The sequence below is a fragment of the Zalophus californianus genome, chromosome 2 (genome assembly GCF_009762305.2).
Source record: "Zalophus californianus isolate mZalCal1 chromosome 2, mZalCal1.pri.v2, whole genome shotgun sequence".
Classification (NCBI taxonomy): Eukaryota; Metazoa; Chordata; class Mammalia; order Carnivora; family Otariidae; genus Zalophus; species Zalophus californianus.
Window position 1 is genome coordinate 41281128 of NC_045596.1, and position 25017 is coordinate 41306144.

Sequence of the window (25017 nt, forward strand, 5' to 3'; positions counted from 1 at the left end):
TCTTTTTTTAAAAAAAAAGTGGAGTGCCTGGGTGCCTCAGTCAGTTGAGTGGCTGACTCTTGATTTTGGCTCGGTCATGATCTCAGAGTCCTGGGACTGAGCCCTGCGCTGGGCTCTGTGCTTGGTGGAGAGTGCTTAACGATTCTGTCCCTCTCTCTGCCCCACCCCCTTCTCTCTCTAATAAATAAATAAATCTTAAAAAAAAAAAAAGGTAGAAGATTCATGAAGCAAAAACTGACAGAATTAGAGGAAGAAATAAAATTATCCCACAATTGTAGTTTTTTTTTTTTTTTAAAGATTTTATTTATTTATTTGAGAGAGAGAGAGAATGAGATAGAAAGCACGTGATGGAAGAGGGTCAGAGGGAGAAGCAGACTCCCTGCTGAGCAGGGAGACCGACGTGGGACTCGATCCCGGGACTCCAGGATCATGACCTGAGCCGAAGGCAGTCGCTTAACCAACTGAGCCACCCAGGCGCCCTAGTTAAGTTTTTTTTTAAGGTTTATTTATTTATTTGAGAGAGAGAAAGCGCATGAGTGGGAGAGGAAGACGGAGAGAGAATCTCAAGCAGACTCCCCGCTGAGCACAGAGCCCAACAACGGGCTCAATCCCACAGCCTGAGCCGAAACAAAGAGTCAGATGCATAATCAACTGCGCCACCCAGGCGTCCCCCCCCAATCATAGTTAGGTATTTTAACACCCCTTTCTCAGCAACTAATAGAAAGACTAGGGGGGAAATCAAGAAAAATATAGAAAATCTGAAGAACTCTATGTATAAACTACAAAATATATATTCTGTTCAACCGAGTGGTTCTCAGCAAAGGAAACTTTTCCTTCCAAGGGACATTTGGCAATGTCTGGACACATTTTTGGTGTCACCTCCTGGGGGCTGCTACTGGCACCTAGTAGGTATGCTAGATGCTGCTAAACATCCTATGATGCACAGGGCAGCATCCCGCAACAACGAATTATCTGACTTTAAATAGTAATAGTTCCAAGGTTGAGAGACCTTGTTTTAAAGTACATTTACTGGGATAAACCATATGTTAGGATACGAAACATGTCACAGTAAATTTTAAAAGACTGAGATAATATAGAATATACTCCCTAACCACACAGAATTAAATCTGAAGTCAATAAAATTAAGGTACCTAGGAAAATCCTAAACAATTGCAAGTTAAACAACATACTTCTAAGTAATACATGGATCACAGGGGAAAAAGCACAAGAGAAATTAGAAAATATTTTGAACAAATGACAAAGAAAAATCAGTATTTGTGGGATGCGGCTAAAGCGGTGCTTAAAGGGAAACATATAGCTTTAAAAGTGTGTATTTAGTAAACAAAAGGGCAGGGACTATCTTTTCTGTTTGTTTTAAATGCTATATCCCTAGGACGTAAAATAGTTTCCAGCATTTAGCGGGGACCCAATAAGTACTTACTAAATGCATGAATATTATATAACTGAACAAAAAGAAAGATTTCTAATAGCCAAGGGTGGCATCTGGATAGCAGAATTATAAATGATTTTCTTTTTATACATTCCTGTGCCTGATTTGTAGAAAATAATCCATAGGTATTATATTTTTTAATTAGTAACACTTTTTAAACTTAAATGGTTCTTTTCTAGGAGAAAATAAAAGGATCAGATAAAATCATATATAAAATCATATATAACTTAGAGAGGGAGGATCAGGTTCTAGGAAAGCTTTGACAGAGAAACATTGTCTCCTGCTGGACACAAATCTTTTCTCTTTCTAGTTATTTTAGGGAGCGGAGAAAGGTACAAACCTAATTAACTACATGAAAAAAGTTACTGTAACTTCCCCAATTCCCAATGTAAACTGCTTCCAGAATTTAGTGTGAGAAAACACTGCTCAGGTAGATCAACCCCTTGGGGGATTTGAACACAAGGCTCTAAACCCTTCCATTAGGATTTTTCTCTCCCCCTGACTCAGACTGATACAGTCAAAAGCAATGGGTGATCAAGCAACTTTTTTTTTCTTTTCTTTTCTTTTTTGCCTGTCTCCCCAGAAAGCTGCCAGATAATGAAATCATTTTCTTCCCACACACAAGGATCTCATTCTGGTCTAAGTGAAAATACAGCTTGTCTCCAAGGAAACATCTATGTCACTAAGACTCCAATACTCTCAGCAAGCACAGGCTACATCTTATTCTTTCTCCTCCCCAGTTCTGGGCATGGAGTTCCCCAAAAACTAGCTTAAAAGGTAGCTAGGAAAATTAAGTGACCCTACCTGCTCTTCTTTTTAATTAATTACAAATCAACTAGTAGGACAAATTAACATGTGGGGCATACACATAAATCATGAGCTTTCCAAAGGTCCTGAGTAATTAACATCATATTCAAATGTGCTTTGAATCCCCGGACTCCTTTCCTTGGCTTAGTAGAAAAGGTGGCCAGGTGCTGTTCCACGGTGATCAGCCAGGAACTGAAAATGTGCTGTCTTAGAGCAGCGACAGAGCAGTGGGCTTAGGGAAGGTGGTTAATGACAGCTCACCTGAGGGACTCAGAATCACGTCTCAGTGATCTCACCTGGTCACATCACCCATCCCCGCTCCTCCGCTGCAAAGGGCTCAGAAGCTCTACTGAATCAATTTTAACCTCTGCAAATGAAGCAAGAAGGAGCCGTGCAATTGGTACTTAATAAAGCAGTTCTTTAGACAACTTTTTGGCTCCAGTGACAGATATAAATGTGCCTTAAAGCCCCAGGGAAGCACTAAAAAACACAGGTTTGCAAAGCAAAAACCCAGCTTTACTGGAAAGGGGGGAAATTAACAACAACAACAACAAAATTAAGCTCCAAGTGGCCCCGCAAATCTTATGAACCAAGCAAAGAACAGCCAAAGGAGCACTGAGGCTAGGCTGGAAAATCCCCATGCTGCAATTCTGAGGTGCCTTGATCAAGGTTATATGGAAAAGTATGCACTGAATTACCCCCTTAAAATAGTCTCTCCAAGTGTATTGCAGAGTGAAACTGTTCGTCTCCATAAATCTCTCAGTTGACATTTGCACTGCAATCATAAGCAACATTTACAAAGGGCGAGACCAAGAAAAAAAATTATGTTTTTCTGAAAGCATGAAGACTGGCACAAAGAGTTTTGCACAATTGGAGGTACTGGTGGGTGGGGTGGCTCCAATAGCAGGGCTCCCTGCTCCCCCAGGGGCTAATTTGCAGCTCAGGATCGAGTATAGCTGAATCCCACTGTGAGATTTCATAACTGTGACTGAAGCACCATCTAAAGGCTACTTGCCTTGGGCCAAGGACGTTACTCAAAGGGGGCCCCATATTTCTGATCCTGTGAAGGAAAACTTAAATGTTAGGTCTTCTTTTACACTAAGTCCTCAAAAACAGCCTGCAGGCTATGTATTTTCTTAGAAAGTAGAGGGCTTTTCTAACAATTAGAGCTTTCTAAAAATGGAATGCATCACCCAGAGAGATTGAGTTCCCCATCTCTGGACAGAGGCCAGCAGATGCTGGTGACCAACTGGCTAGGATGTCACAGAAGGGATGTGGGCACTGGCAGGGAAGGAATGGATGACTCCTAGGATCCCATCCAGTTAAAGGATCTAAGAAATGGAGGTGATTACCTAAGTAACCCTAGAGAAAACTCCTGCCTCAAGTCTAATCACTTTAAGAAATAAAAAAATACAGGGGTCCCCTGGGTGGCTCAGTCAGTTAAGCATCTGCCTTTAGCTCAGGTCATGATCCCGACGTCCTGGGATAGAGCCCCACAATGGGCTCCCTGCTCAGCGGGGAGTCAGCTTCTCTGTCTCCCCCTGCTCATGCTCTCTCTTCTCAGATAAAATCTTAAAAAAATTAAAAAATACAGGTTTTTCAGAGTGTGCCATCCTCCATAAAGACACTCATACATTTGCTCTTACTTCAACAAACCAAGTATAATGTTTGGAATCCCATTACAACAAACCATGGCATTGGATGTGGAGAAAGGGGAACCCTCCTACACTGTTGGTGGGAATGCAAGCCGGTGCAACCACTCTGGAAAACAGTATGGAGGTTCCTCAAACAGTTGAAAATAGAGCTACCATACAATCCAGCAATTGCACTACTGGGTATTTACCCCAAAGATACAAATGTAGGGATCTGAAGGGGTACGTGCACCCCAATGTTTATAACAGCAATGTCCACAATAGTCAAACTGTGGAAAGAGCCAAGATGTCCATCGACAGATGAATGGGTAAAGAAGATGTAGTATATATACACAATGGAATATTATGCAGCCATCAAAAGGAATGAGATCTTGCCATTTGCAATGACGTGGCTAGAACTGGAGGGTGTTATGCTGAGTGAAATAAGTCAATCAGAGAAAGACATGTATATGACCTCACTGATATGAGGAATTCTTAATCTCAGGAAATAAACTGAGTGTTGCTGGAGTGGTGGGGGGTGGGCGGGATGGGGTGGCTGGGTGATAGACATTGGGGAGGGTATGTGCTATGGTGAGCGCTGTGAATTGTGCAAGACTGTTGAATCACAGATCTGTACTTCTGAAACAAATAATGCAACAAATGTTAAGAAAAAAGAAAAAGAAGATAGCAGGAGGGGAAGAATGAAGGGGAGTAAGTCGGAGGGGGAGACGAACCTTGAGAGACGATGGACTCTGAAAAACAAACTGAGGGTTCTAGAGGGGAGGAGGGTGGGGGGATGGGTTAGTCTGGTGATGGGTATTAAAGAGAGCAGATTCTGCGTGGAGCACTGGGTGTTATGCACAAACAATGAATCATGGAACACTACATCAAGAACCAATGATGTAATGTATGGTGATTAACATAACAATAAAAAATTTAAAAAAAACAACAAACTATGGCATCACCCAAAAGTTTTTTTTTTTTTAAGATTTTATTTATTTATTTGACAGCAAGAGAGCACAAGCAGGGGGAGAGCAGAAGGAGAGGGAGAAGCAGGCTCCGCACTGAGCAGGAAGCCCAACACGGGGCTCAATCCCAAGACCCTGGGATCATGACCTGAGCCAAAGGCAGACGCTTAGCTGACTGAGCCACCCAGGTGCCCCACCATCACCCAGAAGTTTTGAAGGGAATCTCTGGGCACAGTCATCACATCTAATGGTAACCCTCTAGGAAAGTAACAGGCTACGTGATAGTTTCTGCCATACAATATTTGAGGGTGCATTATTTGCATTTTTTGGGATTGAATAACCTGTTCATAGATTAAAAAAAAAAATACAAATGTGACTAAGCCTATCATCTGAGCCTTCCTGAAAACTCCTACCAAGTGTTCCACAGGATGGACTTAGTAGCCCTGGTAATTTCAAAGACAACCAAAGGACCAGCCCAGCTACACCGTCTGTGGCAGATTTCCCGGCTAACCATAGAAATGCACCACCCCACTGTTCCAGTTCCTGTATCATAAGCTCATAGGGTACTCTGTACTTCTCCTTCATAGCATTTTACAATTGTAATGACAAAACTCAGTATTCATTTTATTAATGTCTGTCTTCCATGTGAAAGTCCCAGAAAGGCAAGGTTCTCACTGTACCCTTCTCAGTATCCTTGCCTTTACACAGCAGGTTGAGGCAGGGGGAGGTGTTTATGGAATAAAATAATACTCAGCTACACAGCCACTATATGAAAAGTGAAGCCATCTGAGAATACTAGGTATAGACAACAATGTGGAGAAATGAGAATGATCATACACTGGATGTGTAAAATGGGATGACCACTTTGGAGATTTGATATTTTTCTGATAAGCATACCATAGGACCTAAAAATATATAGAGAAAAAAAATATATATATACAGATTTATGTACAGTTGATTATACGTATGGGAATGTTCATAGCAGCATTGGTCATAGCTGCCCCAAATTGGAAACGACCCAATTTCCACCAACAGTGAAATAAACTAGTGAACTATCACATATTCATGCATGGAATACTACATGGCAATGAAAATGATTGAAAGCATCACGTAACAACACAAATGATTCTCAACAAAAAAGCAAACCCAAAACACCACACACAGAATACATATTGTATTATTTCATTCATATAGAGACAAAAGACAAGCCAAACTGAATGATGCACTTTAGGGATACAAAATAAGTTTCAAGTCCTACCAAACATTCAAAGAACAGACTGCATTAGTTAGGACAGGAACATGGAGGAGGCAAGAAAAGGGCAGAAGATCCAGTAAGAAGTTACTGCAATTTAGCTGAGTCTGCCAGTCAAGAGCTGAGGGGCCTGAGCCAGGGTGTGAGCAGTGGGGACTGAGAGAAGGAGAGAATGAAAAAGAGATACAACAGACAGAACTGATGGCAGAACAGGCACAAGACGTAAGGTGAGGATGGTGCCAAGGAAAAGTCCCTTATCAAAAGGAGGGGAGACAACAAAAAGACTACAAATCTGCAAGTTATAATATTTACAATATAGCCATGATTTCGATGTTTAAGAGGGTGTGAAGTTATTCTAAAAATACATTCAGTATCAAGAAGAATAAAAAACTGCAATGGATTTAAAGCACGTGAAATGTTAAAAGTCATGAGTTCATCACAAAACAGTAACACAAAAGGAAAAGGAGATGAAGTATTCCACAAGTTCTAGCAATGCTGGGAAAGTGGTAAAAAATTAACTATGGCAAAGATGTACATTGCAGTCTCTAGAGTAACTTCTAAGAGACTTTGAAACTAACAATACAATAGATGCAAAAAGAAAAAAGAAAAAGAAAAATATTTGATACAAAAGAAGGCAAGAAAGAAAAAGGAATGTAAAATGTGAGGGTTACATAGACAGAGTAGGAAGACAGAAACATACTGCCATTTTATTGTACCTGTTAACACCACAGGATGCCTCCAGAATGTGGGAAATTCTACAGGACAAACATGATTTCTTCAATAACTAACTTGCAAAAAAAAAAAAAAAAAGGACGGGAGGGGGAGCGGTGGGTGGTAACTTACAGACTGAGACAGAACTGGCTAAAGGCAGTGTGTGGATGATGTTTAGATCCTTATGTGAATTAACCAAATTAACCAACTGCTAAAAAAAAAAAAAAAAAGAAGTATGACATAATCAGAGAAACCTGAACACTAAGTGAATAATGGTTTAAAGGAATTATTTTTAGGTGTGATAATGGTACGGTGCTTTTGTTTAAAAAAAAAAAAGATGTCTCACCTTTTAGAAATATGTTACAAAGTGATGAAGAAACTATAAATGAAATAAGTCATCTGAGATTTGCTTAAAAATGACCAGGTTGGCAAGGGTGGGGGAGGAGGCACAAAACAAGAAATGATCAAGATGGGCCGATGTGTTAACAATCATAGTAATACCCATATGGGATTTACTCTACTCTTCTACTTCTGTATTCATTTGGATTTTACTGGAATATAAAATATAAAGGGACAGAAGGAAAAAGGGAGGGAGGAAAGATCTCTAGATAGAAAAGTATGTGTAGAAAATGTTTTGGCAGGATATATTTCAAAATGTTCAAGTAGTTCTCTCTGGGCAAATGTGATCACAATTTTTAGAAAATGTTACAAATTTATCATCTCCGGGTGGGGAGATCACTAGTAACTTTTACTCTCTTTTTTCTCTTTTTGCTTAGCTATATTTTCTAGTTGTTTCTACAATGAACAAATCAGAACGTTGATTCAAAAACTGTTTAAAAGGACAGGAGAAAGACTGCCAAAAAACAAAGAGCCTCCCACTTAAATTCACATTTCTTAATCATTTCTGGGTCCTAGCTCCTTTGCAGAACCAATGAGAGGTACTCTCTCTCTCCCCTCAGAAAATGTACAGACCTACAGAATTTTTCTTACGATGTGAAGAGACTGAGAGACTGCTAATGAACTCAGAGACTTGCTATGTTGTTAGTAGTTATAGTAAATAATAATAGCTGACATTTATTGCCTATCTGCTATGTGCCAAGCATGGCTCTGTGTGCTTTCCAACTGTTAACTCATTTCATCCTCCCAAGCGACTCTATGACACAGGTGCTCTCATTGTACCCAACTTACAGATGAAGAGAGTGAAGACAGAGAGGTTGAATAATATGCCCAGGGTCCCATAACTAAGGCATGACAGAACCAGCAGCATACAAGCTCAGCAGCCTGGCTCTAAAGCTGGGCTTTTAACCACCAAATGATGAGGCCCCTCACAGAGCTAAATCCAATACACCAAGCAAATGTGACATCCTGAGTCATGCCCCGGAGACCGTGTCTTCGAATTCAACTACAGTAAGTGACTACTGTGTGCCAGAATCATCCAAACACATGAGCCCACCCAGCCCAGGCAACAGCACTGGAAGGGACTCGCCCAGCAAACTGCAGCAGAATCCAAAGCCAAGCCTGACTTCCAACTTCAAGTTCACCAACCCACAGCTGATTCCTTTAAGTTGGGGAGATGGTCTATTCTAAGTCTCACATGGGGACCTCTGCGTGAGCAAAATCTTTTCAAGATAACTGGTGGAGGTCCAGGTTAACAGTGCAATTGGTGGACCCTCAAATATGCCCATGACGCAAAGCAATCCAGTTTTTGAGATTTTCCCTCATCCGTCTGCTTTAGCCAGCTGAGACATCTTGGATGGAGACACGCTTCCAAAAGTTTGCCCCGGGGCTCATATACATCAAGAGAATCGTCTGCATATATTGCAGACAACTACTAGGTGCTGCAGACCACAGTGCACTCATGCACAACAGAGCCTGTACAAATACGCACAAGCAAATAACATGAAAGCCTCTCAGTGCTTACGGTTTCACAGTTCAAGCATCGAGTTTCATTGGTCAGCGTTCCCTGAAAAATCTCATGGACCCAGGTGAGTTCTGGTTTATTATTCTCTGCAGGTTCATTCATGTTGCCATTTTTTAATTTTCCATTTTGTTTTTCCTGTTTTTTCTCTTCCTGCAGGATGTCCGCAATAGTGTTTAGCAAATAATTTAAAAACTCGTGAGCATCCTGCTGCATGTAGTTATCAAAGAGATCTGGAAAAGAGAAGGTCATTATTTCAATCTCCAGTTCTTGAAAAGCAAACAAAATGCTTAATTTTATGTGCACACTTCAATTTTTATATTGAAATGTCAACGGGACAGGTATCACATATATTCATCTCTATTTTGCAACTTTAATGGGTAAATTTTAGAAGAATTTTTGTTCATTATTCTTTTTCCTACCACCCAAGAACTACACTTCCCCTATCTCCCTAAAGTCATCACGTATGTAAACGCTACCAAAATTTTTATTTTACAGAAAACCCCAGAAATTATTTCCTAAGTTCTGTGATAAAATATCAGTATTTAATATGACGTGACCGCCAACGATCAATTATTCATTTTGCAGTTTATCGAGATGTAATTCTCCTTTTCCCAAAGATCATATTAGACCCTGGACCAGACTGGAAGCAGCTTAAATGAAACACATATGGGACATGGGGGATACATGTATCTATCTGATGGTGTTCTGAAACCAAACACAAATGATTCCAGAAGCTTACTGCTGTTCCCTGCCGTAAGGACAATCAAGAGATGAATGCAGCTGTGAAACTTCATTATTAATCATGTTCGCGACAAGACTCGGGAGTGCTCTGCTTCCTGCTCAGATTATTTTTATTCTGGTACGTATAAACTACAACAACTTTAAAAGACAGCAATCAAATTAAATGAGACTTTATAAAACAAACATCTGATTAACTGTGCAAGTCTGTTGGAGTAAGGCTGAAATCTAGGATAAACACAAGTTGCCATATCAACTATTTCTAGTAGTAGAAATTACCAATGCAAAGCTTCTGGAATAACCTAGTCTCTACTACCACTTTTCCCGAAAAAGAAGATAGAAAAACCAGAAATGAAGAAAAAAAAAAAAATCAGGTGACAGGTCATTTTTATAATATGAACATATCAATATCCTTCAACTGTCTTAGGCAAAAGTCGGAGGTATTATTTTTAAAACAGCAAGAACTCTGATTAGACAATATACATTTACTTTAATCACTTATGACAAGATTTTAAGAGTACTATTTTATTCAATTATTGTACCAACCTATTTATTCCAATCAGCGTTCTGCTTAGAAGGCTGCCTTGGGCAATTTTCTCTCTCACAATGGTCCTACCCAGGAAAAACTCCTCCCAATGTGGAGCAAATAAAAAGACCATTCCAAAATGGAATGATAAATCTGAATTTATAACCATGTTTTTTATCCAGTCTTAAGTTTACAGGGCGGAAAAGGAGAATTACATCTTCTTTAAAAAAAAACCAAAAAGTGATTTTCAAGTAGTTGGCCAGACTCTTTTCCCTTTAAAAAAAAAAAAAAGAAAAAGAAAAAGAAAAAGAAAGAGGGGAGATTTATTTGGAGGATCCACAGAACTATGAATTCTTATTTTGGACCCTTAAACACATTACTCACCGTTCTCTTTTCTCAGCCGCGAAATGAACTTCTTTGGTGGGATCACGCCAACCTTCTTCTTCTGCGTGGCGATGCTATGGAAGAGGTCTGCCAGGCACGTCAGTAAGTTTTCCTTCTTTTTTTGCTGGGCCTTGTATGCCAGCACATTCTCCCGGAACGGCCGGCAGAAGTACAACGCCTGCAGCACAGAGTTACAGTAGCACGTGTTTCCGAACTGCCAAGGGACAACAGGGATGCTTCAGTTCATGGTCTGGAGAAGTCCACCCTCCAGGAACCAGCCCAGATTTCCCAGTAGCAGTGTCCTGCTCGCCATGCTAGAGACTAGTAAACCCCTCGCAACACCAGGGACTATCTGAGCAACAGGGAAACGAATACAAGTTTACATCAGCCTGGGATCTCTCTGGCCCGTAAAAGTCCCTAAAATGATAAGTATTGAGCCTTGATTTAAAAAAAAAAAAAAAAAAAAAAAATCTGGGGCGCCTGGGTGTCTCAGTCGTTAAGCATCTGCCTTCAGCTCAGGTCATGGTCCCAGGGTCCTGGGATCGAGCCCCACATCGGGCTCCCTGCTCAGTGGGAAGCCTGCTTCTCCCTCTCCCACTCCTCCTGCTTGTGTTCCCTCTCTGGCTGTGTCGCTCTCTGTCAAATAAATAAACAAAATCTTTAAAAAAATAATAATAAAATAAAATCTAAGGAGACCTTCTGGTGCTTTAAAAAAAAAAAAAAAAAGGAGGGACGCCTGGGTGGCTCAGTCAGTTAGGCGTCTGCCTTCGGCTCAGGTCATGATCCTGGGTCCTGGTATCAAGCCCTGTGTCGGGCTCCCTCGTCAGTGGGGAGTCTGCTTCTCCCTCTCCCTCTGGCTGCCACTCCCCGTGCTTGTGCTCTCTGACAAATAAATAAAATCTTAAAAAAAAAAGAGAGAGAGAGAGGAGAAACATGGACATAATATGGCGACCCAGGAAAGTAGCTGTCTAAATAAGAGAGGCCATGTTGCAACAAATGGAAACTCCAATGACAGAAAATAAAAATCCAAATCAGAAAGAAATCCAGGAACTAGGAACTATTTGCTCAGGTGAAACAGCCTTAACTACACGGACACTTGTTTTAGTTTTTCCTGTTCAAGATTCTGGTGGCGCTGCGCATTGCTTCAGGATGCATGTCGTCACTCACTCCAGAGCCACAGAGGCAAAGAGGTGCCTCCCTAGGTCATCCCACCAGCTTCTTCCCCTCAAACTCCTAAGTCACCCTCAATCTGGTTTCTGCCAAGATGGCAAGCGTCCCAACACAACAGCACTCAGTTCCTGGTCTCCTACATAATCACATGAGGACTCACACCATAATATTTTGTTCCTCACAAAAACCATGGCTACTCAGATGATGATTAAAGAGGAAAATGCCATCATGTCATCGGTTTTCGACAGACCGTGACACCAACTCTGTGGAAGAACACCGTCGAGACTATCACTCTCCCTTTAGAATTTTCCACCCACAGGAAAACGAAAAGGAAACAATTTAAAGAAATCACAAGATTAATAACATAGATTTCAAAATGCTGTGTAAGATTAAAATAGAATATGAACATCTTCTCAAAACTGGTTGTTGGCTTGTGTGTCATTTTCCCAAGAGTGAGACAGATGCTCTGCCATACTTAATGGGACATTTCTACGTATGCTAAGATAGAACATTTCCTATTTTTACATGTTTTAATCTACTTTGACACAATTATGTAATAGGAGACAAACCTCTCTTTAAAGAGAAGCTGGAACTTTCATGAATTACCATTCGAAGTGAACATAAATGAAGCTATTAATAAATTTAATCTCACAACACTTCCACAAACTAGGAAACGGCTTTAATTCTTTTTTACCCCATTTGTGTTTTCTGCTAAGGCAGAATTTCTCACAATTTGAATAACTATCTTCATAGGGCTAAGCAGAGGCCTGTGCAAAATAGCTAAAAAAGCTATTAAAATTAGAAGTCAGTATTTTGCCAACACAATGCCCTATATTCTAGTGCTTTAGACTTCCTCCTTACATCCTCTTCCCTTTGACTCAGTGCCTCCACCTTTACCTAGACACCCTTTAGTAATGCTTGGCCCTGATCCAGGGAATGACTCCTGGGAAAGAAAAGGAACTAACATTCACTGAGTGTCCACAATGTGCCTCAGCCTCATGTCAGGATCTTCAATAGGAGCTCTCACTGATCCTTCACTATATAACCCAAGAGATAGATGTTGTATGGTCTCCATTTTACAGATGGGGAAATGGAGGCTCAAAGAGGCCAAGCGACTTGCTCAAGATTACACCGCTAATAAATAGCTGGGCACAATTCAGACTTAGGTCTGTATTACTTCAAAGCCAACGTTCTTTCCATTAGCCACAAGTAGCATTCCCTCGCTGAGAATATGTCTAGCTTCCCCAGTGGCAATTACTACCTGTTACACTTGGGTACTGACAGATTCTGCTCAGAGCAGCTGTTCCGGAAAACCAGGTACTTATGAGTTAACACCAGGTGTGTGGAAAACCTCCAGGCCGGAGGAGAGGATCAGGCGAGGAAGAATGCTCACAAGGGTTGCAGGTAATACTGCCTTACTACCTAGTCATAATCAACTTACCAAGGAAGCAGAACCTGCTAAGTGCGGCCATACACGAGGGGGCCAGGGCTGGGCACCAATAAAAGGAGGCCAAGGAAGTCTGAGATCCAGCGATCCCGGCTTCCCCCCCAACAACCTGCCCCTGTTTTCAGTACCACTGTCAAATTATATTGTTGAACAGTTACTGCCGATGAGCTGGTAACACTTTTAAAATTCTGGTTGTACTGATGCATATTGAAACAAAGACTGCCTAAGGAGCTCACCCAGATGATACAAGCAGATCTGGCCATAAAGTCTAATAAAATGGTGCCAAAAGTTATGTGTACAAAGGAAATCTTGTAAGCAGAGAGATGGGGAAGTGAGAATCCGACCCAACAATGCAATAATTAAACCTTTTTTTCCGGGACAACTGACACTTTCAAAAACTGGACTAATCTTCTCCCTCCCCAACATTTACCATTCCTAGGAACTAAGGCACATGAACAATTATTTAAAAATTGGTAATAAGGAAAATTGCCATGGAGTTGCTTCAGTACTCTAAAACATTTGATAAAAATAATACATTTTTGAATACTTACGTTGACCAATCCAAAGTAGTGTTCATTGATTGGAAACTGCTCTGGACCAATGTCTTTTTCCAGAGCAGAGGCATTGGTGCCCTAAAAGAGAAAAATAAAAGTTCTGCTGTAGGTAAAATGGACAACAGACTCTTAAGACAGTCCACTATTGATACCCCTGGTCCTCATGGTGGTTGGTGATGTTCATGCTAGGAAAACAGGTGTCAGAAGTAAATCGGTAAATGAATTAATAATGTCAGCCTTATTCTTTTCCTCATGCAACTTAATCATCCCTTCAAACCTGTTCTACTTGGCTTTAATTATCTTCCACTATGAAAGTTGGTTTGAGATAGGCAAGTAAGCAAACTATCATTAAGAACTCGTGAATAAAACATGTTTAAGCTCAGCAGTTTTTATAATACTTAGTGGTATAAAGATTCATATCACCATTCTTGAAGTCAATTTCTTCATTCTGATGAAGATTTATTGTGCACCCACTATGTGCCAGGCACTGTTCTAGGCACTGACAACATAACAGTGACCAAAACAGACAAGGAAGCCCACTCTCATGGAGCTTATGTTTTAGCGGATGCAGACAGCTGGAAAGAAAAAGCAAATACGCGAGATAGTATCCTGGAAAGCGGTTAAGTGCAGTGATGAAAAACAAAGTAGGAAATGAGGGTGTGGACCTCTGGGAGGGGGGGTGAGGAGGGGTGAGGAGAGGCATGGGGGTGGGGTGGCAGGTAGACAGCTGAAGCTTTAAATGGGGTGGTCAGGGAAAAGCCTTACCTGGGAAAGTGAAATGTCTAGGGAATACGGTGAATAAGGAAGCAATACACTTTAAAACCCAACACTTCCCAAATACATCAAATTGGTAAGTCATGTGAAGCCACGTTTAACGCTCCAACTAGATGGTGGGAAGTTACTGGGTAGTCCTACTGTGTGCCAGGGATTGTGCTATTTATTCTCACAACAATCCTACAGGTAACATAAGGTTTACGACAGTTAAAAATCTGCCCAAGGACCATGGTCAGTAAGCGGTCGGTAAGTGGCAGAGCTAGGCCTTGAACCCAGGAGTCACAGTTGGGAGCCCATGATCTTAACAAATGCTAGGCACAGCAACCATATCAAACAAACTGCTAAGGGCCAAGTGGCCATAGCAATACCACACTGATCACCACTGCTCCCCAAAGGCCCAGATGAGTCTGCTGGGATGAGGAAAAGTGACCAAAGTTCAGTCCAATAAGGTAAGTAGTTTGGAGGGGGGATCAGGCTCCACATCTTCCCGTGGTTCTACCATCCTTCTTCAGCCTTCTCACATCCTCAGGCTAACCACAGAAGGCTCAGTTCACAGAATCTCAAAGATGGGGGGATATGTATTATAGAAAGGAAGAGACACTGTTATGTTTTATAAAAAAATAAATCTGTTGCTGCTACTTATTTTGATTCATATATTTAGCATCTCCTCTCACAGGAAGAAATGGCCAAAAGGTGGGCCGAGAATAAGTCAAAATGGTCACTTGTCAACAAGAAAATGTTAAATACAAAATAACCCAATTTTAAGCAAACAGAACCACAGCAGAAATGGCAATTCCATCCCCTTGTCATGATATCCTGTTTTCCTGTGTCTTCTAGGTCCATTATACGGCCCACCAAGCTGAATTCCTTTTCCTGTCATGTGAGACTTTGAGTTGAGTGGTCATCTGTGCGTTCAACAGTTTCATTTTTCGTGTGTATTTCATCACCTTTCACAATAACGCAACCCCATATACAATGCTGAATCTTTTAAATGATACTTACCATATTATAGCAGGATTTTATGGTATAGACAAAATCACTAAAAACTTTCAAAAAAGCTACATCTCAATCATAAATCAATATAAACAATGCATATTAAATATACCCACAGCCATATCTGAAGCAACATTAGAATATATGGCTTCGAGCCCAGGAGGAATGTCAGATATAAAAGTACAGCACATGGAGACAGAGCTCATTAAATCTCTCTTTATGAGGTAGCCATATATTCAAGTTAATCCATGATTTTTGCTATTCAGGAATTCTTGGATCGAGTCTGCTTTGTTCTACCTATCTTACTACTTTCCCATTGGAGGGGGAGTTGGGGAAGTGATCACTCATACAGAGGGCAATGTTTAAGAGAAATAACTGGTCAAAATACCTGCCCTTCTGAGGCCCACGCCTCATAACGCTTGCAAGGCCCTTCCTGTCTCCTCTGCTTGGCTGACCTCCACTCACGGAAGACCCACCTTTACCTGCCATCTCCTGCCATCATCTGGGGTAGTCTCCATCCCCATGTGGAGGAGCATTCCAACAGCCTGCTCTCTCAGTAACTGGATGTCCTATTGTCCAGCTGTCTTTTAGTCCACGCCACTCTGGCGCCTCATTCCCAAAGATGTACTCGGGATCTGCTCTCTGCCCTAAAGTCAATCCGGGCTCAGCTCTGCCTGCTGGCTTTCTGAAGCATCCCAGCACCATGGCTCCATTTACTCCCCAGAGCCACTCATTCCTCTTCTTTCTTATTCAGCTTAAGAGTCTAGGGATCATGATTTCCACTGCTCTTACAAACAACCCTAACCTTGTCCTTTGGGCACACCACCTAGCAAAAAACAAACCCAGTAGGAACCAAATTGTCCACCTTCTCTGAACACACACACCCACACAGATGTGCAACGCTACTGGAAGTCACACAGCCAAGCTGACTGGATTCACCCGAATTCACCAAAGTGGACCCGAACGTGTCCTGCTTCCAACAATGTCTCTTCAGGGCACTCATTCTCCACACCACCATGACTATTTCCAACTTTCCCAGAGCTCATCAAAACTTCCACACCCCCTAGATCTCTTTTGTGATTCAATGGGGAAAATTTTTTTTAATTGAACTAAATTAAACCAGCAGAGAGGAACTCCCTTAATTTCACTCCCAAATCTTCCAACCTATGTCCCTCTGTTAATGAAGGCGATCTCTCTCTTGTCCAAGCCGATGTCTCCTCTACGGTTAGATCCTTCTCATCAGAATTGAACATGCCTGTCCTGAAGGCTTGTGGCAGCTGTTGACATCATGTCATTTCGGCCCAGTGCTCTGAATGTCGAAGTGAAGAATTTAGCATGCCTCAGTGCCTCTCCCACTAAAAATACACGCGTGCACACTCTCCCACATCTCTCCCGCGGTGACTTCCCCCGTGTTCTTGTCCCATCATAGCTCAACTTCTTTAAAGAACGCTATTCTGAAACAACTATAGATGAGTCAGTAACTTCTAAGATTTGTTTTAATCCAGTGGTGAGGGGCACCTGAATGGCTCAGCCGGTTAAGTGTCTGCCTTCAGCTCAGGTCATGATCCCAGGGTCCTGGGATCGAGCCCTGCTCAACGGGAGCCTGCTTCTCTCTCTCCCTCTGCCCCTCCACCCTGCTTGTGCTCTCTCTCATGTGCGCACACGCTGTCTCTCTCCCTCTCTCAAATAAATAAATAAAATCTTAAAAAAAATAACCCAGTGGTGAGGTGGGGAGAAATGGGGACAGAGTGCGTTTTTGAAGCTGAGTGCTGGGTATATGGGGCTCCTTATACTGTTCTGTTTATACTTGAACATGTATGTGTATAGGCAGAGTAATGGTCTTCCAAAGATGTCCACATCCTCATCCCCAGAACTTGTGATTACATTACCTTACATGGCAAAGGGAAATTCAGGCTGTAGATGCGATTAATTTGCCAATCAGCTGACATTAAAATAGGGGGACTGTCCTGGATTCTCTTGGTGGACCCAATGTTATCACAAGCATCCCTGAAAGTGGGAGACAGAAGCAGAATGATAGATCAGAGTGATGCCAAGTGCGAAGGACTTAACCAGCCTTCGCTAATTTTGAAGATGAAGGAAGGGGGCCAGGAGCCAAGAACACAGGCAACCTCTGAAAACTGAAAAAGGCAAGACACAGTCTCTGCTAGAGCCTCCAGGAAGAACACAGCCCTGTACTGCCTTCATGTTAGCTCAGGGAGGCCCATTTCAGATCTCTAACCTCCAGAACCGTAAAATGAAAACTCTGGATTGTTTAAGGCACTGAGTTAACGGTAATTTGTTATAGCAGCAATAGGAAATTAACACAATTTGTTAGAGATTGTCCATAATACTCTTTAAGACTTGGCTCTTTCCTCACCTACACATCTCTCATCTGGATTCTACCCCCACTTCATCCCTGATGTGCGCCAAACACCGCCAATTCCAGGGGGCACATTGAGCTGCTGGCTTCTCCAGGCACTGAGGCCCTCATTCCTCTTCTCTGTGCCCCTCTAGGGTGTAAGCAATAACCACTCATGTGGCCTCAAGCAGCAGCTATCATTTCCAACTTCATTTTCATCCCAGAAAACCTACTTCTGAGGTCATTCAGACTGGATGAGTATTGATGTTTCCAATGGCTTGTCTCACAGGCCCTCAAAATCAGTGTACTCCAAACTAGAGCATTCCCTTCTCCTTCCCCCCAAATCCAACCCTTTCCTGGTGTTTCCCCCACAGAGTAAATGACAATGTGGCCTCCTTCCTGGCCAACACTAGATCTAGCATGGGGGTCTTGCCCAACCCACCCACCACTATGTCTTTGGGTTCACTTTCCTCCAATCTCTCAGGGCCATTCACTTCTCTTTAATCTCCTGTCATCACCAGCAAGGCCAGGCCACTGGCATCTCTCACCTGAATTATGACAGCGTCCTAAGCGGCCTCCAACAACCCATGTGCCCACCTCCAACCCCACGTCAACATGTCAACACAAGTCAGCTGTCAACGCGGCAGCACAAGTATTCTTTGTAAATACAACTCTACTCTAAAACCACCAGTGAGTCCCCCTGCTGTCTCCACAGTCACCTCTTGCCACCCACTACTTGGCCTGTCACAACGGCCTTCGTTCTGTTCCTCACACATCTCAGCACACCTCAAATTCCATCCCACCCCCCACCCGAAGGCTCTTCCCCAGTTTCTTCACCTGGCTGTACCCCACCATCCTTCTCAGGGAACTCCTCACTGACCACCCACAGGCTCTGGGAGTGTCTATCACAGAAAGAATAATGCCCCTCAGAGATGTCCGCACCCTAATCCCTGGAGCCTGTGAATCTGTGACCTTACATGGCAAACAGGACTGTGCAGGTACGATTAATTTAAGGACCTTGAGATGAGGAGATGACCCTGGATTATCTGGGTGGGCCCAGTGTAACCACAAGGGTACACAGAGGAAGGAGGCAAGAGGCAAGAATCATTGAGGAGACGAGTCAACAGAAGCAGAGTTCCGAGGGGAGATGTGAGGATGGAGGAAGGGCTGTGGGCTGTGGAACGTAGGCAGCCTCAGAAATTGGAAAAGGCAAGGGGATGCATTCCCCCCCTAGAGCCCCTGGAAGGTGTGCAGCCTAGCTGACACCTTGATTTTAGGACTTTTGACCTCTGGAGCTCTAAAAGAATAAATGTGTCATTGTGTGGTAAATTTTTACAGCAGCAATGGGAAACTTCAACGACATAACCCGCGCCTCCCACCCGGGGCATCTGTACAGCATCCATACCAGCTGCAAGGGTATCTTGGCAAGTGTGGTCTTCACCTAAGCAGCTATGACTAGCATTAGAAATGGAAAATGGAGGGGCGCCTGGGTGGCTCAGTCGGTTAAGCGTCTGCCTTTGGCTCAGGTTGTGATCCCAGGATCCTGGGATGGAGCCCCATGTCAGGCTCCCTGCTCAGCGGGGAGTCCGCTTCTCCCTCTCCCTCTGCAGCTCCCCCTGCTGTTCTCTCTCTGTCAAATAAAGAAATAAAATCTTAAAAAAAAAAAAAGAAACGGAAAATGGATACCGAGGGAACAACCAGCAGCCAATGTCTCAGAGGGACCTCATGGCAAGGTTTGTAACAGAAAAAAGGTAAAAACAACTTGAACTGGTTAAAAAGTTATAGTAATCCATATGACGGAATACCATGCAGCTATTTAAAAAAAGTAAAGTTGCAGGGCACCTGGGTGGCTCAGTCGGTTAAGCATCCAACTCTTGGGTTTCAGCTCAGGTCTCGATCTCAAGGTTGTGGGATCAAGCCCCACGTCGGGCTCTACCCTGAGCTCACAATCTGCTTCACATTCTCTCTCTCCTTCTCTCTCTTGCTCCCTCACATGTGTGCATGCGCACGCTCTCACTCTCAAATAAATAAATCTTAAAAAAAAAAAAATAGTAAAGTGGCCACACAAGTACTGCTACGAAAGTCTGTCCAAGATACAGTAATAAGTTAAAACATGCGAGAATGTCACTGTGCAGGCCAATACTGGAAACGTCATTCATTTAATCAACAGACACTGAGCCCTGCTCCGTGCACAACGCTTGTACCTGAGGCCCACATGTGAACACAGCAGACCTGGTCTGCCTGCGTTCACCGCCTCCATGCTAGTGGAAGCCCCTTCCAGAATACCGGAGAAATTATTAACATTATCACTATCACCAGGGTCTAGGAGTGGGGCTGGGAGATGAGGAGGTCACCAAGGGGCTTTTCATGTTCTCTTACCAACTATTTACATGTTTTACTCTGAGCATACATTATTTTTGTCATACAAAAAGTTTAGTAAAAATTAGCAAACTAATATCCTGCAGACCAGCTATCTAAAGCCCTCAGCACGTAATTCAGACTGTATTTGGCCATTTTCTTCCTCCCAGTAGGAATTTGCCTTTGGTTTTGGTCACTCCCCTCTCTTGGCCTTGGTTTCCTGGCTGAGAGGGGACGGTAGCCGGTCTCCTGTGAACCTACTGCTCAGGGGGCGCAGGGAGAATCAAGCAAAACCGGGAATGTCATCAGCACTATGTAAATTGCAAGGTACCAACTACCAACCCGGGAGCCCACACTCCTGCTCGCACCCCACACAGAAGCACAAAAGGCAAAGTGGGAGGCCAGATGCTGAACAAAAACACTGATCTGTGGTGGTAAATCACAGGGTCTGGAGGTATGGAAACACAAAGATCTTATTTCCATCAGTAAAAAATTTGGTAACCTTTGAAAAACAATGCGCCACACTTCATTAAAAATAGAATCTGGGCTGGGACAAGTTCCAACAAGAAGACTGTAATGTTAGCTCTTCAAAGCCCTTCTGAGAGCAATTCTGTGACTGCCGAGGGGGGCTACAAAAATCACCAAATAAACAACAACAACCGGGAAGGATGAATCATAAATGCCTCAGATGGAGAGAGAAAGGCATTTCTTTTTAAAGCGATTTTAAAAGCAGTTTATAAGGAAAGCATATTAGAATTTCTTCCATGGGGGGGGGGGGGTAAAAAGGACACAGACTTGTTCCAGAGGATGATATAATCAGAACACTGGCACTGCAAGGTCTATAAAAGCCGATGAGAATATTGCCGTAACATGGGAGTGCCTGAACAAAAAACCGCAGAGACCAGGAAGCACCCCGGAGATCAGCCAGACCCACTTCACAGACAAAAAAAGCCAAGGCCAAGAGAAGTAAGCCTCCTTGCCCAAGATAACCTCAGGACAGCCCATTTTTTTCATATCCTAGGATAGGCAGGCTCTCTTTCGAGTCTGTACAAAGAAGGGACACACACAAAAAAGGCCAAAAACGACATGTAAGGATTCCTAAGTACACAGAGGACAAGTCATTAATTACATTAAAATATATGACAGGCAAAGTGAATGTTGTTGCTGAAAACACATTTTTAGGTCTACGTTCAAAAGGCCATTCTACTTATCAAGTTAAGTTTACAAAGTACAAATGTATATAAAGAACTAGTTTTCACAAGGACTAGTATTCCCTGACTTCTGATGATTTAGGGTCATTTCTACAGCCTTACAGAGAGAGTGAAACAAAAATGAGGTGACGCAGCCCAAGATCTCAGGATGAGTCAGGAGCATTTGCCAGAATTCAAGGATGGTTAAGGAAGAGTTGAGGCCACCGGTCCCCCAGCTGTAATTAGTAATGATAACAATAAATAACACAAATCATCCTTACTATGTCCAGTCACTGCCGCAAGGACGTGATGTGTATTTTACTCCTTTAATCCTCACAATTTAACTCTATGAGGTGAATGCCATTATTGCCCCCATTTTAAAGATAAGACAACTGGGACCGAAAGATGGTAAGTAACTTTATCCAAGTTCACACAGCCGAGTGATGGAACCGGGTTTGAACTCATACCAGTATGCTCCTGACCACTACACCATACTGACTTTCCAGGAGGCAGAGTTCCCTGGGAATCCCAGAATGGCAGAAATTGAAAACCTGAAGAGGTCACAAAGCCGTACAAGAAAACCCCTAACTCCAAGGCACCCCTTGAAGTAGCCACAGTGAACAGCACACCTGTCCTTTTCTATAAAATCTCTATAGGACACTGCTACCTGTTTAAAGGAAATGTAAAAATTGAGGTTGGAAGTCAGGAAAAACTCAGGATGTAGTCAATAGGAAAATGGATTTTTCCCCCCAAATGGTTTTAAGCTCTGTGAATCTTTAGCCAAGTAGAAAAAGAAAATAATATTAAGTTTTAACAAGGCAAAAAGAGAAAACAGCATCAAAAATAGAAACGAGGGCATTTGGGTGGCTCAGTCGGTTAAGCATCTGCCTTCAGCTCAGGTCATATCCCAGGGTCCTGGGATCGAGCCCTGCATCAGCTCCCTGCTCAGGGGGGAGCCTGCTTCTCCCTCTGCCTCTCTCCCCTGCTCTTACTTACACAAATTTGCTAATTGAATAAATTTGGCAAACGGGGGGAAGGGTAAGTGGTATGTGCCACTCATTCAGAGACTTCATGTCTATATATTCACTTCATCTCATCCACTAGCCCAAGCCGGATGACATTTATCATCCCTGTGCTACTCAGTAAGAAATGAAGGGAACCTGCTCACATTCGCTCAGCCTATAAAGGCAGAGACAGGACTCAAATGCAGACCATTCGGATTCACAGCCCAGACTCCTGATCACCAGTCAGGGGAGATGATCTTTTCATTCATATTTTTAGTAATTCCCGAGCTGCAGATCCAGGGACTACGCAGAGACCCAGAGCTGCTTCTGAGCATGTGCTCTCTGGCTCCCAGTCCCACAACACCTCATCACCTAAGCACTGGGTGCGCGATACCCCAAGGTGGCTACGGATGCCCGTCCTGCTCAGACAGCAGACAGGTCACCCAGTCCCAGTGAGCAACACTAAACAAAACTCTCCCTCCAGAAAAAAAATCACTCCTGGAGACTCACCAGCCCCATTTCATAGCTAAGGGAAATGAGGGTAAAGGGGGTTAAGGAACTTGCCAAGGTCAGGTGTTCATACAAAGCAGAGGTCTGTTGTGAACCCATGATCTAAATACCGTCACACTGCAGCCCCAACTCCTCCCGGACCTCTCCAGGCTTTCCCCGGGGGCTGTCATCCACAAGAAGGCAGTTAAAGCACATTTCCATTCTGCACCACGGTAGCATGTCATTTCCATGCCTTATAGGATACTGAGTAGGAAGAACTAAACGAAAAAAAAAAATCTCAACATGACCGCATTTAATGATCATAACAGAAACAAAAACGTCTGCTACTGAAGAAAGATGACCCTGGGATACATAATGATCCCAAGTCATCACAGGAAAGGACATTAAAAAGCAGCTAGAGACTCTGGTTTGTAAAACAGCTCTCCACACGCCTAGCGACACCATAACAAAGTCCTCATGCAAAGAGAAAATTTCAACTCAAAAGCAGAACAAAAGATCCTGGTCTGGGTCTATCTTCTGGCTGAAGGGGGAGAAAAAGGAAATTTCACCCACAGTCACTGAACTCTGCACTAGAAGCAAAAACTCCTTCCCAATCCAACGTTCTGCAAAGCTACCAAGAATACCACCTTGCTTATGAGGTCTCTTAAGTTCCCACTTTACCCAGGAAACCCCTCCCATCAAATCACTTCCCAGAAAAGCAGCATGGTGTGGCATGGGATCCTGGCAAAGCCCCGGGTCAAAGAGGACAACTCTGCAAATTGGACTAATAGAGGGATTTTGAGCATTCTCCACCCACCCAACCCCCTCTAGTAATTCGAGCTCGAGGTCTTCATCAATGAAACACCAGGACAACGGCATCCCACCTCACAGCATGGGAGAATGGAAGGTTAGTGTAGCCCGATGGGTCGGCGCAGCACCCCTGCCCTCTGGATCAGTCCTGCATCATCAGACATATTTCACCCTATGGAATGAAAGCATCCAGTACTGACTGTGAAACAGAAAATATAAAATTCTGCGCGCTCTTCTCTCATCCCCAAACAGGGTGACAACGGGAGGGAGAAAAGAGATGAGTGAGGAGTTCTTTACGGCAATATTACTTAAGGTATTAATACCGCCATGAGCTAAGTTCAGAAACTAAGAACAGGTAAGATGAATGGATAGAGTAATTTTTTATCTGTCAAGTTTAATCATAAAAAATAGGGGTTTGTGTGCTTATGCATCTTTGGAGTTTTTAACTCGTTTCCTAATAATTCTTTTTTATTGTATTTTACAAAAATACCAGTCTGTGACAGATTGAAAAGAAAAGTAAAACTGGTCCTTCCCTACAGACTTGGAAAATAACTGCCAACAACAAAACAGTTAAATGAAATTGAACTTGTTTTCCTGAACGTGTGAATAGCTCAAGCTCACTTCTAACAAGAGAAATGCAAAACTAAAAATATACTAGAACACCATTTTCCCCCTGACTGGCAAGACCACAAGGTTTCTGGAGAGCACACTGCTTTGGCAAGGCTGTGGGTAACAAGATTCGCACATATTGCTGGTGGAGGGCAATTTGGCAAAATCCATCAAAGTTACAAATGCAAATCCATTTCTAAGAAGTGTGCCGAGAGCTATATTCCCACACGCAAAATGATAAATGGACATATGGACATATGTTCCCTATAGCCTTGTTTGTAAAAACCAAAGACTGGAAAACTACCTTTATGCTCATTGGGGGGGCCTGGTTAAGTGAATGCAGTACATTCAAGCAACTGAATACTCTGCAAGCCATTAAAAAAGAATGAGGATGCTCTTCACAGACTAGCACCCGCCCACCTCCCAGGCACAAAAAGCAAGGGGCAGATCAGGATAGATCAGCATATGCTAAAAGTACTATCTTTGTTTTTAAAAACTACGAGAGAAATAAACATATCTGTTTGTACATGCATAAGATACCTCTGAATGGAAGCAGAAGAAACTGTGAATAGTAACCATGCCAGAGACAAGAATCAGATGGTGCATATATTGTCAATATTATATCCTTTTGTACAATTGGAAATTCCTACCACGTGAACTCATATTACCTTTTTTTAAAACTAATTTTTTTTTAAACAAACTGAGCTTAGGGCCACCTGGGTGACTCAGTTGGTTAAGTGTCTGCCTTTGGCTCAAGTCATGATCCTAGGGTTCTGGGATCAAGCCCCACATCAGGCTCCCCGCTCAGTGCCTGCTGAGTGGGGAGTCTGCTTCTCCCTCCGCCCCTTCCTTCACCTGTGTAGGCATGCGCA

The 25017-nt window shown here is 42.8% G+C and overlaps 1 protein-coding gene across 3 annotated transcripts in view; it reads right to left on the bottom strand.

Annotated features, from left to right (window-relative positions):
- USP46 (ubiquitin specific peptidase 46) overlaps positions 1–25017 on the bottom strand; it is a 53307-nt gene that overhangs the window by 18086 nt on the left and 10204 nt on the right. For all 3 annotated transcript variants that reach the window (XM_027598169.2, XM_027598170.2, XM_027598173.2), the window contains 3 exons: positions 13557–13637; positions 10389–10602; positions 8741–8970 (listed from right to left, as the gene is read on the bottom strand). In XM_027598169.2, coding sequence (XP_027453970.1) covers positions 8741–8970; positions 10389–10602; positions 13557–13637 — 525 coding nt within the window. The remainder of the gene's footprint in view (positions 1–8740; positions 8971–10388; positions 10603–13556; positions 13638–25017) is intronic.